The 18,465-nt window shown below is 35.0% G+C and overlaps 3 protein-coding genes and 1 long non-coding RNA gene across 8 annotated transcripts in view; 1 reads left to right on the top strand and 3 right to left on the bottom strand.

Annotated features, from left to right (window-relative positions):
- Nucleotides 1-5,023: 5,023 nt before the first annotated feature.
- LOC140982694 (protein arginine N-methyltransferase 1.5-like) lies at nt 5,024-11,882 on the top strand. 2 transcript variants are annotated; one of them, XM_073449342.1, is made up of 8 exons: nt 5,024-5,308; nt 8,919-9,008; nt 9,120-9,185; nt 9,305-9,396; nt 9,478-9,553; nt 10,493-10,579; nt 11,510-11,585; nt 11,743-11,881. In XM_073449342.1, the coding sequence occupies exons 1-8, from the start codon at nt 5,171-5,173 to the stop codon at nt 11,766-11,768; spliced, it is 651 nt and encodes a 216-aa protein (XP_073305443.1). In that variant the 5' UTR covers nt 5,024-5,170; the 3' UTR covers nt 11,769-11,881. The 2 variants fall into 2 exon arrangements, with proteins under 2 accessions (XP_073305443.1, XP_073305444.1); XM_073449343.1 differs by having other exon boundaries at nt 11,485-11,882.
- LOC140982696 (uncharacterized) overlaps nt 5,282-18,465 on the bottom strand; it is a 37,700-nt gene continuing 24,516 nt past the window's right edge. The window contains exons 3-4 of the long non-coding RNA XR_012176340.1: nt 5,468-7,116; nt 5,282-5,392 (exon numbers count right to left, since the gene is read on the bottom strand). This is a non-coding gene — a long non-coding RNA (uncharacterized lncRNA). The remainder of the gene's footprint in view (nt 5,393-5,467; nt 7,117-18,465) is intronic.
- Nucleotides 12,591-14,943, bottom strand: LOC140982693 (uncharacterized). 2 transcript variants are annotated; one of them, XM_073449340.1, is made up of 3 exons: nt 13,874-14,943; nt 12,990-13,797; nt 12,591-12,873 (listed from the first exon to the last, which is right to left on the bottom strand). In XM_073449340.1, the coding sequence occupies exons 1-2, from the start codon at nt 14,703-14,705 to the stop codon at nt 13,013-13,015; spliced, it is 1,617 nt and encodes a 538-aa protein (XP_073305441.1). In that variant the 5' UTR covers nt 14,706-14,943; the 3' UTR covers nt 12,591-12,873; nt 12,990-13,012. The 2 variants fall into 2 exon arrangements, with proteins under 2 accessions (XP_073305441.1, XP_073305440.1); XM_073449339.1 differs by having other exon boundaries at nt 12,591-13,797.
- LOC140982695 (protein arginine N-methyltransferase 5-like) overlaps nt 14,984-18,465 on the bottom strand; it is an 11,720-nt gene continuing 8,238 nt past the window's right edge. For 2 of the 3 annotated variants that reach the window (XM_073449344.1, XM_073449345.1), the window contains exons 6-9: nt 16,081-16,171; nt 15,854-15,954; nt 15,443-15,491; nt 14,984-15,334 (exon numbers count right to left, since the gene is read on the bottom strand). In XM_073449344.1, coding sequence (XP_073305445.1) covers nt 15,077-15,334; nt 15,443-15,491; nt 15,854-15,954; nt 16,081-16,171 — 499 coding nt within the window. In that variant the 3' untranslated portion in view covers nt 14,984-15,076. Of the gene's footprint in view, nt 15,335-15,442; nt 15,492-15,853; nt 15,958-16,078; nt 16,172-18,465 lie in introns of all 3 variants that reach the window. The other variant, XM_073449346.1, reaches the window with a different exon arrangement.

Below are 18,465 nucleotides of genomic sequence, written 5' to 3'. Positions count from 1 at the left end.
GCATGAATGCAATCACGTAATTCACAGAAGCATATAAAGCACGCCACAACTCATTACAAAATACTTGACGTCATTCCACATCACTATAGACGTCATAATAAAACAGTTCATGCGTAACTCATCTGTTAACTAATTTACCATCGAAATATCTTAAGGATTTCTCGCAAAATCCAATCATTTGGCAAATAATACATTTCATATCAAGTTCAATTTATTTTTCTATTATTTGACAATTTAGCCTAAAATTCCAAAAATCTATAATTTAGGCTTTACAATTTCTAAACTTAATATATGACAATTCTATAACATCTAAATACCTAATTATTGAACACTAAAATTCGAAAACCCAATTACATAAATCTGAATTTTCGAAATTATGCCCACTTAAATTCTTTTTCAATACCTTCTATTAGCTCCGATATAGCACCTACAATCAATAATCCAATATATATTAATTATTGGAACTCAATTGAATTAAAATGCGCAAAATTTGAAACCCTCAAATTTGAATTATACATCTGAAATTTTCGAATCTTGTTCTAAGCTTCGAATTCAAGCTTCAAACACCCTACATCAAGATGTCCTCTTGATTTTCCGACGAAACGGAGCGGCGGTCTCCGATGGGTTTACGGGAGTCGCGAATTTTCTTAGCAAAAGTGGTATCAATGTATAGCTCTCGTCACGGGATTTTCGAATATGTATTTACTTTAATTTTTGAGCAATCGGAACGGCAATAATCGATGAAAGAAATTCCGAAATTGAAAAAAAAAAAGAAAACGGAGCTTTCGGTCGGGAAGATGAAAACGAGGAAAGAGAAAAGAAATTTCATGTTTCTCTTTTTTTTTATTTAACTTATTACTAAATGGGCTGGGCTTTGGAACAAATGGGCTGGGCTCTCACATTCTCCCCTATAATAAAAGATTTCGTCCTCGAAATCTATCATACACAACATTTATACAAAAGAGGTTTATTGAAACGTCTGCTATTCGTTTTCTTAAAATGTGCTAGAAATTTTTTTTTCCCCTCCTTAATATCCATAATTCAAAATATACATATATATATATTTAAAAATACATTGACACCATTTTAAAATAAATATCCAACTACCATTTAAAATCAAAGAAAAATAGTTTAAATCGTAAAATCGTCAAACACTTGACCAACCCTGAAAACATTATTTGAAAAGTATAGCTCATACTATAACCTCTCAAAAACCTTTCATAACATAAATAAAAATCATAGAATATTTTTAACATAACTTAAAATCATAAATCATAACTAGTGCGGAAAACTAGCGTCGGTCCTCGGGTTATGTGCACCTTCAGTCCAACAAAGTCAACAATCAAGACCTCCTTTAACATATTCATAATCAATAACACATGCATCAATCACACCTAGTGAGTCTAAAGACTCAACACACCATAATCTTGATAACAAGTAATACGTATAAAATCACAAACAACAGTGAAAATACTTTTATTTAAAATATCGTTTTCATGAAGATGCATAACTTTTAAAACAATAACATTTTCATAAACTTTTTTCTTAAACATTTTCATATCAACATAAAAATATTCATATTCATATCCATATCCATATTCGTATCCATATTCATATTCATATTCGTATTCGTATGCATATTCATATTTGTTGAATTCAGATCGTAATTGTGACTCGTATTCTTAAACGTATTGGGAGATGGATCCATCTATAAAAATCACAGTACTGGACGGCGGGGACACAACGACACTCTCACCGGTCAACTGGGCCTTGGCCAACGTATTAACATATTCGTATTCATATTCGTATCCGTATCCAAGGAAACACGATCGTCGGGCTCCCACTGGGACCATAACCCTCACGTTATCTCCAACATATCGTAGTCATAATCCCTTCACGTCCTTCAACATTTCGTATTTCCATCACTTAATAAAATTATGCATATAATATCATTTTTCTTTTAAACCAAGCATGCAACATATCTTTTAAATGCCAGTGTTAAATCATAAAAATCCATAAACATTTAAAATAAACGTTTTAACATATAAAAATCATGAAAAGCCATAAACGTTTAAAAATAAACATTTTAACATCATAAACGTTTAAAATAAACATTTAAATCATAAACGTTTTAACATAAAAATCCATAAACATAAAAATTCAATAAACATTTAAAATTGACATATTAGCATATAAAAATTCATAAACATCCATAATCATATTAGCATATAAAACAGCATTCAGGACACTGCCATGACGTTTACTAATTTCTAAGTGTAAAAAGACCGTTTTACCCCTGGACATAAAATTTCACATTTTTGACTTTTTATTAATTCCAATGACTCTAACATGTCCCAAATAATTATTTAAGCCTACATGAATTTTATCATATTTTTATTTAGCTTAAATCGAGGACTTTTAATTTAATCTTTAAATGTGACGTATTAATGCGTTTTAATCCCGAATTAAACCAAACCTTAATATAAAATTCCCAAATTCAAAACTTAGACTTTTAATAATTATTTAAGCTTAAATATAATTTTCCATAATTTTATAAAGTTTAAAACTAGGCGTTTCAATAAACTCGTTAATTAGCGTTTCGTGCGACGATTAAATCCCGAATAAATCCAAAACTCGTTATTTTTATCCCAAACCTTAGACATAGCATTTTTATTATTTATTCTACCCTTCCAAGTCATGAGCCACACCCGTGGACCCATGGATTCATTTTTAGCCTTTTAATTTTTGAAATAGACACCTTATCGAACACACCGAGTCATCTCCTAATTTACTTTAGCCTCGCCCGAGCCACCTTGAGCCAAAACCTAGCCAACCCACCTAGGGACCCTACTGACCAAGCCCAGCCCAAAGAATCATCCCTGGCCCGACCAAAACACTTCTGGAACTTGACCCAAAAATCTGCTTGTGTGCGTGTGTTAGTATCCTTGGTGTATTAGGTTCCCTTGTCAACTAGGACACCTCCAAGCCTTAACCACTTGACCCCTCATGAACCTAACCTTCCCTGGACCACGTCCATACCAAGTCCAGACCAACCCAAGCCCTTGAACTTGGGCCCGAACCATTGCCCATGACAGCAACTTCTCGCGCAGCACATGCTTCCCTCACGTTTTCTTGTTTTCTCTCGAGCCAGCAGCCAGCCCACCACTCCAGCGCCTAGCCCAGACCTTACCCATCTTCCTTAGACTCTATAGGACCCTCCTGGCTTGCCCTCAGGCCAGCCGTGAGCCTCTTTTTAACAGCAACTCTGGAAATCTGCTGTCTCGCGCGAGTTGCATATCAAGTGCACTTCCATGTTTTTTGCTGCTAGGGCCCCAACCACCGAGTCACCTCTTGAACCAGCCTCCCAAGAACTCTCCTAGGACCCTAAGGACCTAGCCTAGCCCAGCCCCAAGCCCCCAGGCCGAGCCCCTTCTTCCCTGCAACAGCTGCCAGTCTGCGCAGCCTTTTGAAGCTCTCAGGTGGGAGTCCTAGCTTGCTAGGACTCCTCCCAGCCATCCTAACTCGGGCTAGGACCCCTTCTCAGACACCTCACGAGACTCTAGCCCAGTCATGGTCCAACCGAACCAAGCTAAGCCACCATGTCAAGGAAAATGAGCCCTATGATCAAAGACGTTACGATTTCGGTCCCGACTTGTTTTCTATTGTCTTTTGCGGCGTGTTGCGTAGTTCTAGGACTCCTTAAAATCGTGTAAAACATTCCTATAACATATCCTAATCATGGCAGCCCCTTATGTACATAAAAAACATGTTTTTGGACACAATCAAGCTTTAAAAAATTCATGAAGATGCATGAACGAAAATATTCAAATGTGCACTTGTTTTTCATTCAAAACTCAATTAAATAAATAATATGGTGTGATAGATGTTTTAAAAGAAGAATATGACGTGCCTTTGCGTGTTTTATGCACGAATAAACGTTGACGATTGCGAAGAACGGTGACAAAACCCTAGGCCAAAAATTCCTTGAAGCTTCAACTATTCTCTCTTAAAATTGATGTGTGTGTGTCGTGTATATGGAAGGAGTTTTTGGGGATAAATTCTGAAAGTTGGGCGTGTAACTTTTAGTTAATGGGGAGGGTTTTGATAATTTTATACTTAATTAATCCTTAGTTAAGATTAGGCCCATTAAGCATACAAATTAGGCTCATTAGTGCTTAATTAGAATTTAATTAAAATATTAAAATAGTTTTGCTTAAATAAGTTTGTGAATTTATTAGCCGGGTTGTCAAAACGTTCGTATTTTTGTTAAAAATCCAACACCGATAAAAAATACGTTCCAACGTATAAAATCACCTCAAAATTCTTTATTTTTAAAAATAAGAAAAAGCACCAATCATATTTTAAATAATTAAAAATAATTATTTAATAAAAATATTTTCTATTTTTTTCAGCCCTCGGTCTCCGTTCCTCGATCGCAACTCGAATATCATTTAAAAATATATTTTAATGCAACCATGTAGAAAAATATATATTAAACATGTCAATATGCACCACATAATTAATTCATGCAATTAAAACATTTAATTAAAATACAAATGAATTTAATAACTCGTGCATGTGGTTCGCATGGACTTTTCAAATTTTCGGAGCGTTACATTTATAATCATTTACCACTAATAATACATAGGGAAATCAGAATACATGGAGTAATTTATTACATTTTCAAACAAATGAGGCCATTCCTGACGCATCTTAGCCTCTAATTCACATGTAGTTTCTTCTCTTCCATGTCTACTCCATTGCACCATAACCAGTAGAATCGTCTTATTCCTGAGTTGCTTTTCTTTACGATCAAGAATTTATTCCTGAGTTGCTTTTCTTTACGATCAAGAATTTGCACCGGATGCTCAACGTAGCTAAGAGAACTATCCAACTCCACATCAGCGATCCTCAAAACATGATAAGGATCTTGCTCATATTCTTTATAATTATTCTTTATAATTATAATAATGTAAATCCAAGAGGATTCAAAAATGTTTTAGTATTTGTTCAAGGGTATCGATCCTTTATTGGGTGTCATCGGGAGACATTTCGCCCGGTAACCTCGAGCTTAAACTCTATCAGAAGCCCCAGCCGCCTTGAGCTTAAACCCTGAACACCCAAATTGTCGTCGCAAGCGTATCAAGAAAAAGGATACTATAAGGACAAAATGCCTCTTGGTGATGCGAGGGGGTCCAAAGGCGACTCCGCCCGTTTCTGCGGCGTGGAGACGGTGTTCGATGATAACGTGCCTAACATCTTCTCTTTTAACCTCAATGGCGGGTTTGATTTTCTGGTTGTTCCTCTGGTAAGTTCTCTTGTGTGTGCACTTGTCTTCTCGTTTTCTGGTAAAATGCTTGGTTTCCGTCTCTGTTTTGGTTGTGTCCATTTTCTTTGTTTATTTTTTTGCTTGTTTAGGCCACTAGTTTATATTAGAAGTCTTCGGTTTTTCTCTGAAAATTTTGACCGTGGCGAAACATTTACACATTGCAATAAATATTTGGCATTTCATACGTTGCAAAATCGGTAGTTACAATGGTTTTAGCATAGTGCTTAGTTCTGTACGTTTATTTTGATGGCATTCAGTTGGTGGGTCACACGATTATTGCTGTGTGTGAGCCTGAAAGGTCTGTGAAAAGGTCAGTAAATCACCTGCAGTGACGGATTCTGATTACTGGAGTTCTACGTACTCTTTCATACTCAGAAAGTGAATGATATACTACTGGAATCTTTTCTGTAGTTTGTTAGCCCTAAAATTTTAATTTCCCAAGCTTTTTGGAGAGTAGATTCAAATGATTTTTATTAAAGTTGTTTTCGGCATTTGTATGTGTTTGCACCTGAATAAGTTGCCTTCATTTGGTATTGTGGAAAGTTTGGGTGTGCAATATGGAAGTTAACCCCAAAATTAGGTACTTGAGCGTGAACTAAATAATTGTATCCATATCGAGGTTACAAACACATACAATAGCCAATTTAATGCCTTTTCTAGGTTATGCACGATAAGCTTCCTTCAAGTCTGATATAAGCTGGAAATTGGAATATTTGCTAGCACATAATATCATATCTGCTTTATGTAAAAGTAAACGTTATTTTGTTGTCCTATTTAGATTTTCAAGTAAAATTTATGCATTTTTCTCTGAAAGAAATTCTAGAACAGAAAGTAAAGGCGTTTTTTTGCTTATGAGAGAAGACATGCAGAACAGTGAAAACACGATTGAAAAAGTTAGAGAAATGAAATGGAACCTCATTTTGAGAAAATATGGTATCGATCGGAATTAGAACATTATGGTAGTCTTATTTCTTCTCTAACAAGTTTTTTTTATTGCCTTCTCTAGTAGCCAGGACATCAATAAACTCATGGTGGCTAATTAGCCAATCACACACATCAGCTGAATGGCTGTCTTTCTGTGTGAATGGTCAGTAAGTTCACCTAGATCAATATGTCGATGGCCTCTTTTTGAAGAGATTTTTTTCTCGTGAAGGTTATTGCCTACATCAACATTTTATATTTAAAACACACTTCAACCGTATCATTGGACTTTTATAGCAGTTTTATGATTTTTTCAGAGTTCTATTTATTTTACATTACTGTCATCCTCATCGTTATTTATGACTAATAATTTGAAGAAAGCAGACTGTGGGAATCAAATGAGATTTTATTCTTGCATAGTACAGGGGTAGGATCAATCATGTAAAATTTGTTTTGATTTACTAACTGCAGTAACTTATAATCAAAATTGTTACCTGTGGGATATTAACGGTTGTTTGCTTGTCCACTTTATGTGGTGTGGTCGCATTTTTGTTATCCTTCGATTTTTGATAGACTGTATAGTACTGTAGCTCCCATACCCGAGCCACTACTAAACAGACTAATAAATATGCAACATTAAAACTTAATAACAACAATTAAACAGCAGAAACCAAATAACTTAATCATCTTACAACCCAAACGAAAACAGAACAAATAACAGCAGTCTTAAACATTTATACAACTATATCGAAAACATAATTCTGAACGAGAAAACTATAAACCACATAAAACCTCCACTGGATCACCACCGAAAACCCAACTGCTCTAGCCACTGCCCTGGTCGTCCGAACCGTCCAACCTAAGACCTGTCCTGTGGAATGGGGTGCCCAAAATGAAAACAAGGACGTGAGCGACAATCGTCCAATACGAGAATGTACGAGTATACAAACTGATATGATGCATGCGAAATGAAATAGGCTCGGATATCAAGGATCAAGTCAAGAATCTCATGCTCAGTCTAGAGGCGCCTGAGTGTGTAGTTTCTGATTTGCCCTAGGCATGTTTTGGCTTCCACACTCATCATCAAGACGTGGACATACAATGTCCAGGTCATCAGAGCCCGCGGGACCCGTCGGACACTGTAGCTCTCGATGCCCTGCCCCATCGTCCACAATACAGAATAGGGCTGAGCGGCCCCAACAAACGAGGTATATCTCAAAAGATATCAGGCTCAACATGATATGTTATGCATAATATGCCAAAGCAGTAAGACATGTATCATGCAATTGATAAATATGCAACATATAAGTGTGTATGTTACGCTTGGATATCTCAGTCAGTACATCACGTACCTCACTAAAACAATCTTACAGAAAGCTCTGAACCTAGACAATATCAACAATATGAAATCACTATCAAATCAGATCCTGAATTACCAAACATGCTTCAAAGTTCTTCCTGAAAGCTTTAGGATTATACCTGCGTCCGTCGTCAGCCCGCTGATGATGTCTCGATCCCGGTTCACCTACCCCTCATCGAGTCGGCACTAGGTCTGAAACTTCCCGACACCAACGTGCTCTAGAAACTGGCTAGAAAACCTAAGGTATAAGGCTAGAACTCTCTCTGAAGAATGCGGTGTAGGAAACAAAAGAATCAACTTCCATTTATAGGCTGCATCCGGACTAATTCAGAAAATCCGAATCAATCTTATCTACCACGTGTCAGAATCTCATTTGTCTAGTTGGATTTCTCGGGATAATGTAATCTGAAGTAGATCGGGTTGTCCATTTTAAATTCGGTGGATCCCAACAGCTTGATCCCGAATTATCAATTCCTTAATAATACTTAATTAACAACTCTTTAATTATCTCTTAATTTGCACTTCATTCAAAATAAGGATTCGGTTAATTACAAGTACGACTGAACGGTAATACTTGATCTACTTGCTATGGATTTATTTTCTTGTGGTGTGATGCTGTTACATATAAGGTTCCTTAATTATCAATGTTTCATCATTCTATCATTATTTAACATTTTGTAATTGTTTTCGAATGCTTTACTCATTATCTAACAGCAATCCTTGTTTTGGCATCCTTTTCCTCTGTTAATGTATAGTTGAACACTTTAATATACTGTTTTATGATCGATAGCACATCGTAAAGTGTCACATTATTTAAAATAAACAAATAGGCTGGATCTTAAATAAAAAAAGAATGATATCTTTGTAACTTCTCTTATAGTCAGTGAAATGCTTATTTTTAAACTGAATGATGCTGATGAACCCTGATTATAGGCCCAACATAGTAGATGATGACAGTATTGTATCCAGTTGTCTACCCTTTGCTGGTTCAGACTTGGTTTTGAGCCCTTCGCAGTGGAGCAGTCATATTGTTGGTTGTACCTCATTTTTGGCTGCTGTCCTTATCCTTTGTCAATTTCTAATTTCTGTGATCTATATATCATACTGCTTTTCCTCCTGAAGACTCTTGAATTAATGATTTTTGGATAATTTCATTACTTTTTTCACCTCGAGTAACCTATCTTTGTCTGTTGGCCATAATAAAAGTAAGATGCTGGTCAAATGAACATTGACATTCCATGCCTATGATGTTTGCTGTTTTCAGACCTGCATAAGAAGATATTTTTATTTCCTTCTCATTTTCTGTAGGCTTGTCTTCTACCTACACCAAAGGAAACTTCTTTTGCAAATTATGCCAAATGTCTGAATCAGATTTTGCAGAACTCGAACAATATGCAGGTACTGCACAATTAATTTTAATGAGGGTATCATTTTTCTTTAGCAGTAAATACATGTATTTTTGTTGCCTGCTCGCCACCTTTGTTCTTATTGTTTTCTGTTATTGTAAAGTTTTGGCTCAGATTTCCATTGAAGAAGTCTGAGAATGTCACAGAGACGAGGAATCCAGATCACAAGGTGAGTATTAGATTACTTTTTTAGTGAATGAACTGAGAATTTCTACCTTTTCTTTATGAATTCTGATTGCAATTCACACACTTGGCATCTTAAATGAGTTTGTTATATTTATCCAACAGGATGAAGCTCAGAATGATTCTTGGGAACTTTGGAATTCCTTTCGGCTGCTTTGTGAATATCATAGTCAACTATCTGTTGCACTTGATATTTTGTGAGTTCACATAATAGTATGATTCTTGATATTTTGTCGATTGATTTTTATGTAACAGTTCTCTACTTTATGTTAAATCAGGTCCTCATTACCTTCAGCTTCTTCGGTGGGAAGATGGCTTGGAGAGCCTGTTAGGGCGGCCATTGTTAGTACAAAAGTAAATTTTTAGCTAAAACTTCATTTACATTCATACTTTGAATTGTTATTTGCTTAATTGCTGAATTTATTTGATATTGTAATCATTTACTTGCCAGAAATAACCCACGACCTCTTTCCAAGTGAAGGGCATTGAAAACTAAGTTTCTGGGAGGTAAACGGAGAAGCGAGAGGATTTTTTAATTGAAACCACCATGGAGGCAGATGTTTATTAGATAAAAGAAAAAAATTTAAGATCAAGACCTTTGAAAAGACTTTAAAGAGCTTGTGAGTAATGTAAGGTAAGCATGATACATCATGTTTTACAAGAGAACGCATATGTTTATTTAAGGTTCCAAAAGAAAAAAAATGTGGAGACCCTTAATAATGTGGACTTCAGAAGCAAGAGCATCCACCACCGCGTTATCGTTTCTGTAAATATGAGGAAATATCTGATGGGAGGAGAAAGAGAGTTATGTGTTTTTCTGCTAAAATTGTTCTTGTCCATAGAGGGGCTACCAGCGTTATTGGGGACAATTGGATGCTCTTTTCAGGCTTGTTTACAGTTTGAGTGCCGTAACAATAATTGTGTTTTCTATATTTTGTTCTGTCATTAGGTTTCCCGCACCAACTTCACCCATGCTATTTGTGTAATTATTAAGGAAAACACAAAAATGCTCCAACACAAAAGCTTCCTACCTAATTCTTCTGGCCACGGCTGCAAGCAATGGGAGTTATTTGGCCACTTTTTCTTTCTTCCATGTTTATTTTTCCTAGTTATAGAGGTACAATCCTGGAGGTGTAGTAAATGAGAAGGAAAAATACATGTCATAGAAATATCTCTGTTTCTCATAGTTTTATGGTTTTTAAAATTATTGCACTGCCTTCAACTAATGGAGCAGTCCTTACTTTCCTTCTTTGTGGATTTTCTCAATGATGATTTTGGTTACTGCTTTTTCAGTCTTTCTTAACCAATGCGATGGGCTACCCGTGCCTCTCAAAATGTCACCAGAGTATGACGGCCACATTTTTCAGTCGCTCAATTCAGGTAGTGTTGTATGTGAACCTTGTAGCATGTTTGTATGGCCATTTCAAGTTTCAACTGCTTGCTACCAGCTCACTGAACTACAAATTTTCTTACTTAAGATGAATGTTTTTTGTTTTAATGTGGAAAAGGGCTTATAATTTAATTTTTCACTGCTATTACAGTCTCAATGGAGTGGTAACTTGAGCAAATTTTAATAGTTTAGTTTCATTGTCATTATGACTTCTTTCCTAGTTTCAATTTTCTCTTGTAATCTGCCAAAACTTGGATTTCTTTGATGGTCCCGCAGTGGACCACAAACAATATAAAGTAAACATTTCGATCATCATATTATTGAGAACCAAATTGATATTTTTACTCTAGGAGTCTTTGGAATAAAGTTTTAGTCAGATAATCTTTTACTTTGATTGCGTAACTTAAAGTATGAAATATATTAATATAATTAAGTGATAGAACTTGTCATATTTGAGGTATGTATATTGAGAAATGATCTACAATTTATAATTGTATTATAGTACATGTATCTATGTGGTGTTGAAAGTGTGCAGATTTGTTTTAATATGTCTAGAAATGTTATATTTACTCATGCAATCCGAATTATGGAAGTTATGCCACTCCTTTCTGGTCAATCACACTGTCATTCAATATAAACATATAATTGTTGCTCATGGGGGAAAATTATTAAGATGGAACCTCAAAGAGAATAACTTTTTACAATATGGAATTATTATTATTATTTATAACTGGTACCAGTTGAAGCCATAATTTTCTGAGCGGGCGTGTTACCTGAGGCTTTTAATCTACCACGCGTGATTTTTGTTCATTGCATAGTATTGTTGTTTATACTTTATAGTATGATTATATGAATGTTCGTATCGTCCATCATGACTGACTTTTAATTCATATAGATTACTTCTTGTGGGGATTTTACAGATAGTGATATCTGGTGAACCAGTACACAATTTACCTATGCTTGCTTCAGGATCGACTGCTGATGATCATATTGGTGGTGAGACTTAATAAGCATCATACTTATTCGTTATTGTCGAAGTTAAAGGCAAAATGCGTTGCTATCTCCCGCCTTAAGTGAACTGCTTCATTTCAACATCACGTTTCTTAGTATTTTCATTTACCGTTTTTTGTCTATTGATGAAATTATACCTCAGCAAATGCTTGTAATGATATTTTGTAAGGGTAATTGGAGGCATCCTTTAAGACCGTACTTAGATTATATTGCACATCTCTATCAAAAAATGGATCCTCTCCCTGAGCAAGAATGCTTTGAGGTAATTACCCTTTATGACATGAGATGGCCTAATTTACCTTGTCGAATTCATCATAGTTGTCAAAAGCGCGAGGCGCAAAAAAGCGCTCAAGTGTCTTGGGGCTTAAGCGCAAAGCGAAGCACACGTTTTACGGAAAAAAGCGCAATAAACAAAATATTATCAAAAAAATCAAAATAAAATAGAGAGTCTTTGAAAATGTGATAGATGAAATATCAAAGTCATTATAATCGTCATCTTCATCTTCCAAATCTACGTCACACCACAATAAACATAATATTATCAATAAAATAAAAAGTATTTCAAAATGTGATAGATGAAATATCAGATGTCATTATAATCGTCATCTTCATCTTCCAAATCTACGTCATCAGCCCCATCACTTGATTTATATCCATCGGTATCTTCTTCTTCTTCAGTCTCAACATAAATGTTGATCTCTTCTTCATCCACAATACTAGTTTGAGATGAAGATTGCTTTTTTTTTGCTGAAGTGGATGATGACGCTCCTTTTGAAGTAGATGCATTTCGAGATCGAAAGTCATATGCACTTTCACCAACCCCAACCGCTTGTGCTACATCACTCCAACGCAAATCATCATCTTCAAAGACCAAATCGTTATTATCATTCTCATTATCACTATCATCCAACTTTCCCAACAACTATTCGTTACTATCATCTATTTCTAACAAAGAAATAGGATCAATCTTACCTCGCATAGTATATTTTCGCCTCAACGCTCTGTTGTATTTGATATATACCAAATCATTCAATCGTTGTTGAGACAATCTATTTCTTTTTTTATAATGTATCTGCCAAAAAAATAAAAAGTAAGAAGTTAGGTTCATACTCCATAACATAAAATTTAATATGTAAAAAAAACTTCTAACTTACATGTTCAAATACACTCTAATTACGTTCACAACCTGAAGAAGAGCATGTGAGGTACAAAATCTTCATTGCAAATGTTTTTAATTCAGGTGTTGATGCACCATAAGAAGACCACCAATCAGCTTGAAAGTTGAAACACAAAAAAATATAAGATTAAATTTCTTATCATTCAAAGTTTGTATCTATACTATAAGTAATGTTTGAGAAATAAATTAATATTGCACTAAATATTATTTACCTGGTGATTTTGAAGCTCTTTGTCTAATAGCCATGGGTAAACCAAAGAGTCCTGCTTTTTTTGTATTTATCCAATTGATTTGTAATCTTATCTTGTAAATCTTCATCTCGTACCAATCTAGCTATGCATTTGTACAGACCCTCCAACACTTCTTCATCATTTTCTATTTCACGATTTGAGTAAAAAAACTCAGGATTTAAGAAATATCCAGCAGCATGCAAAGGATGATGGAGTTGAACGTTCCATCTTTTGTCGATGATTTCAAAAATACCACGATAGTTCTCTTCATTATTATTAAATGATGCAGCGATAGCTTCTTTGGCTCTGTCCATTGCCTCATAGATGTAACCCATTGGGGATCTTTTTTCACCGTCTATTAGCCGCAATACTTTCAGCAATGGGCCGCCAACTTTTAATGCAAAAACTGTAGTTTTCCAAAAAGAAGACATCAATATCACTTCTGCAACACGTTTTCCAGCCGCCTCTATAGAATATCGACTTTTAGACCACTTTTCAGATGTAAACATCTTTCTCAGATTTGCTTGTTGAACTTGAAACCGCTTTAAAGTCAAAAAAGCAGTTGCGAAATGAGTCTTTGCAGTTCTTACCATGTCTCTCTGTCCAATAAACTCCCTCATCATACTCAACAATTGTGGTCTATTGTAAATATAACCATTTACCATCAATGCCTGTTCATGCAATTTTTTGAGGTTAGGAATTTTGAATATTTCCTCAAGCATCAAATCTAAGCAATGAGCTGCGCATGGAGTCCAATACAAGTGTGGAAAATTGTTTTCCAACAGACGACCTGAAAATATGAAGTAAATTTACTTTAAAAATTGAAAAATCAGATTTTTAATTCAATTTGCAATTTAAAATATTACTTGCTCTAACATTGCAGCTTGCATTATCTGTTACAACCTGAACCACATTCTGTTCTCCAATTCGATTCACAAATTTAGACAGTAACTCATACATCTTATCAGCAGTGTGAGAATAACTTGAAGCATCCACCGATTCAACAAATATGCTTCCTTTAGGACCATTTACCAAAAAATTTATAAGAGTTCTACTTTTTTTACCCGTCCACCCATCTGCCATGATTGTACAACCATACCTAGCATGATCTTCTTCGTGTGATTTGAGAAGCAGGTTCGTATTTGCCAACTCCTTCTTCAAATACTTAGCTCTCACTTCGTGATATGATGGAGGTTTCATTTCCACTCCAAAAGTCCCAATAGCATCAATAAAAGGTTGCAAAGAATCATATTTAACAGCATTAAAAGGAATTCCGGCATCATACATCCACGTAGCAAATTTCTGAACCACATATTCTCTTAATTTCTTTTTATTTTCATCATATTTGCCTTTATTTTTAGCACGTCTCTGTCTGACAATTTCTTCAACATCTTTCGAAAAATAAAGATCAATAGGCCCTGCTTGTTTACACCTTTTACCCTGCACTGTAGGGCCGGAGGACATTGGTCGTTTCCCTTTCAATTTGGTTTGAATATCATCATCATCTTCATTTTCTTCCAAATCAACAATATCATCAATTTGATTCTTCAAAACAATCTTTTTTTGCATGAATTCTTTAATTTCTTCTTTAACATGCTCCGAACACTTCGGACAAGCTTTCACATTTCTATTGCCCCCAACCAAATGTAGTTTGTGCCGATAAATCCCACCATTTGTTATTTTAGCACAAAAAAACATACAATATTTGGATTTTTAGGATCCGGAAGTGATGCATAATTCCAAGCAATGTCTTTTCGATTTGATGGAATTGTTGTGTTTGACATGGTTAAATACAGAAATATAAATACAAATCACCTATTATATTATTAAAAATAAAAAAAACACAATTTAATTTTTTTTACAAAATTCTTAAAATTAGGGTTTACCAATTTTTGGCTAGCAAATGAGAAATGAACAAGGCGGCGGCGGCGGAAAGGCAGAGAGGGTTCGCACGCAGTGATACAGCAGCAACATGGCATCAGAATTGTTAAGCAATGTTAGAGATTTTTATTCTGGACTTGGGCTGGGTTTAATTTTTATTCTGGACTTGGGCTAAAACTGGACTTGGGCTAAACCTGGAATTGGGCAGATTTTAAAATAACAATTGTACAGAAGCGCACAAGCGATCGCTCCAACATCCCAACAGAAGCGCCCAGAAGCGTGCGCTTCATCAATCTGATGGGCTTTAGATCAATCCGAAGCGCATCCAAGTCGCCTCGCCTCGCCTCGCGCTTTTTACAACTATGGGTTTGAGCAAGCCTTGCCACTCGATGGAACTTAACAACATAAGCAGTTTCAAAGTGCGAGAGATCTTTATGCGACTTGATCTACACCAGTAACAAAATAAAAACACACATAAGAAAAGGAGAAAAAAACAAGGAAATAAAGAATAAAACTTGATCAAACAAGTAAAATCAGCCAGACAAGGATTTTACATCATTGTAGAGTTTGGAGGCAGTCACAGGTTGAATAAAACTTGTATACCTGTCAAAGACAAAAGGACTTTATATATGATCAATGTTGAGCTATGAAATTTTTTTTAATCCGATAAGCATTTTAGCTGCTAATGAATCGTTCAAATCACTTTTCTCAGGGGATTAAATTAAGTAAGTCTTTTGTGCCAATTTTATTTAAATAAAATATGCAGTATTGATGCAAATATTCCAGACTTGGATACTCCCAAGAGTTTGCTCTTAATCAAGTATCAAACATTTCTTACACAAAACTAGACCAATTCCAATCACCAAAAACCAGGAGGACAAGGTAATTACAACCCAGGGTAGGATATATAGATTAAAAATAGAGAAACTGAAAGCTTATTTCATTTGGTAAGAAAAAGAGCTTACGATGAGGGGAATGAGATCCCATCTTGCTTCAAAAACCTTTGGGCTCCATCAAGACACTCAGGTGAGAGCTCATTGTCACCAAAAGATCCCAGCAATTCACAGACCTATATCAAGTGTTTTTAAGAAAAAGAATCTGAGCAGACACATTTCAACAAAGTGGCATCTTGGATATATGCAAGAAATGGTTTGCTTAATCTACATTCTATAACATATTTAGCAGCATACCAATATGTCAGCTTTCTCTGGAGCATCCCAATTTCGCATATCACTTGAAACAATGGAGACAACATTTTCCCAGCCCTCCAGCTTGACCAAACTCTGTTTCCATAAATTTGAAATAATTCAAAATAATCAAACTCATGAACATATACTATTATCAAGGATTGAATCCGGACATCAAATTCGGGAAATCATTGACTCAAATCGATAAAAGTTGACAACAAACCTGCAGCTCTGAAAATTCAAAGGTATGAGTAAAAATGTAGGTGAGAAATTGTACTAGCTCTAAGGCCATCTCCAACCCATTACGCTATCTTAGTGTCGCACTAACTTTAAAATAGTGTAATTCTTACACCAAATATAAAATTCATCTCCAACCCATCAACTCTAAACTCTACATTAAAAGGAATATTCTCGGAATATTCTCTATTATTTTATTAACAACAAATAATTTATTTCACAAAATATTTATAAACACAATAATTAAAATTTCACTAATATCTAAAATCATTTCTATATTAAAATTCATTAAATATATTAATGAATTAAAATATTAATTAAATATATTTTTATAATTACTTTAAAAAATTTTAATATTTAATATTAATTTTAAATACTTAAACTTATTACTTAATTAAATTAACTAATCATTCAAAAAAATTACAATCACACATATATATATTTTGAACATAAATTACTAACATACAACCAATATTCAAATGATGCTTATAAAATAGAAATGACACACAAATATCCAACTTTTAATTAACGGAATTACTATATAAATCCCATAAATGGTCGATTAGTGCATCTCGTAGTGCGAAGTGAGCCTCTCTGTCCCTTATGTTTTTATACCGAGCAAGAAATTCTTGAAATCTTATATTTTGATCCGTAACCATTTCCACATTTGGAGTTGGTGCTTCCAACGCATCTTCGATTGGTGTATCCAAGTCACGCTCATCTTCGATAATCATATTGTGCATTATAATGCATGCAGTCATTATATCTTGCAAGTGTTTCTTCTGCCAAGCACGTGCTGAAGATGCTACAATTGCAAATCGTGATTGAAGTACTCCAAATGCGCGTTCTACATCTTTCCTACATTACTCTTGTTTCATTGCAAAATATTTTTTTTTTGGGACCGCGTGGATCATGAATTGTTTGGACAAGAGTTGACCATTTAGGATATATACCATCGGCTAAGTAATATCCTTGATGATACTCTTTTCCACCAATAAAGTAATTTGCTGGAGGAGCGATACCTTGCGCAAGATTTGAAAAAAGATTGGATGCCTCGAGAACATTGATGTCATTGTTAGACCCTGACATACCAAAAAATGCATGCCATATCAAAATATCATAATCAGCAACCGCTTCCAAAATAATGGTCGGAGAACCACTACGACCCGCGTATTGTCCTGCCCATGCTGTTGGGCAATTTTTCAAACTCCAATGCATACAGTCCAAGCTTCCCAACATTCCAGGAAATCCACGTTTTTCACCAATACGCAGTAGTCTATCAATATCAATGGAGGTAGGTGACCTTAGGTATCGCTCTGCAAACACCTCTACAATATCCCGACAAAAACGTTGAAGGCATTGAATTGTAGTTGATTCTCCTATCTTAATATATTCATCAGCAGCATCCGCTGGTGTACCGTATGCCAACATCCGCATTGCAGCAGTAATTTTTTGATTAGTAGAGAGTCCCAGCCGACCAAGACCATCTACTCGTTGTATGAAATAACGATCATGATTCTTTACAGCTTCAACAATACGAAAAAAAGGCCTCGTGACATTCGAAAACGTCTTCGAAACATTGCTTCATTGTATCTTGGATTATCAGCAAAATAATCGTTGAAAAGATTACGATCCGTCAATTCTCGATCACGCGGAATTACGATATGACAGGGAATCGACCCTCCATGTTTGACTTCAACTTCATGTTGCTCAGCATATGAAGCCGCTAAAATTGTGTTATTGGTTGCTAGACTCCCCAATAAATTTTTTGTTTCGTTGATGGACTAAAATTGATCTTGAACATGTGAATCAAATTCATCAATGAGCTAGATGATGCTGAATTAAAAAAATGAAAATTTTGATGATTCATGATGTATATTGATAGTTGGAAATTTTGAAGTACGAGTTGGATAACTTCATATGATTGATATTATATAACAAAACCAAATCTTTTCACATTATCTTTATCATCTATCCAAAAATTCTGAACCGATTTATACACCGTCGGATTAGATTTCATTTAATCCGAACCATATGATCTTTAACATGTATCCAAAAAAATCTGATCTGATTTATTCACCGTCGGATTAGATTTCATTTAATCAAAACCATAAGATCTTTATTTATCATTTATAAAACTTATCATATTTTGA

Source organism: Primulina huaijiensis, chromosome 8, assembly GCF_012295235.1.
Source record: "Primulina huaijiensis isolate GDHJ02 chromosome 8, ASM1229523v2, whole genome shotgun sequence".
Lineage (NCBI taxonomy): Eukaryota > Viridiplantae > Streptophyta > Magnoliopsida > Lamiales > Gesneriaceae > Primulina > Primulina huaijiensis.
This window is presented reverse-complemented; position numbering and strand designations above follow the sequence as displayed.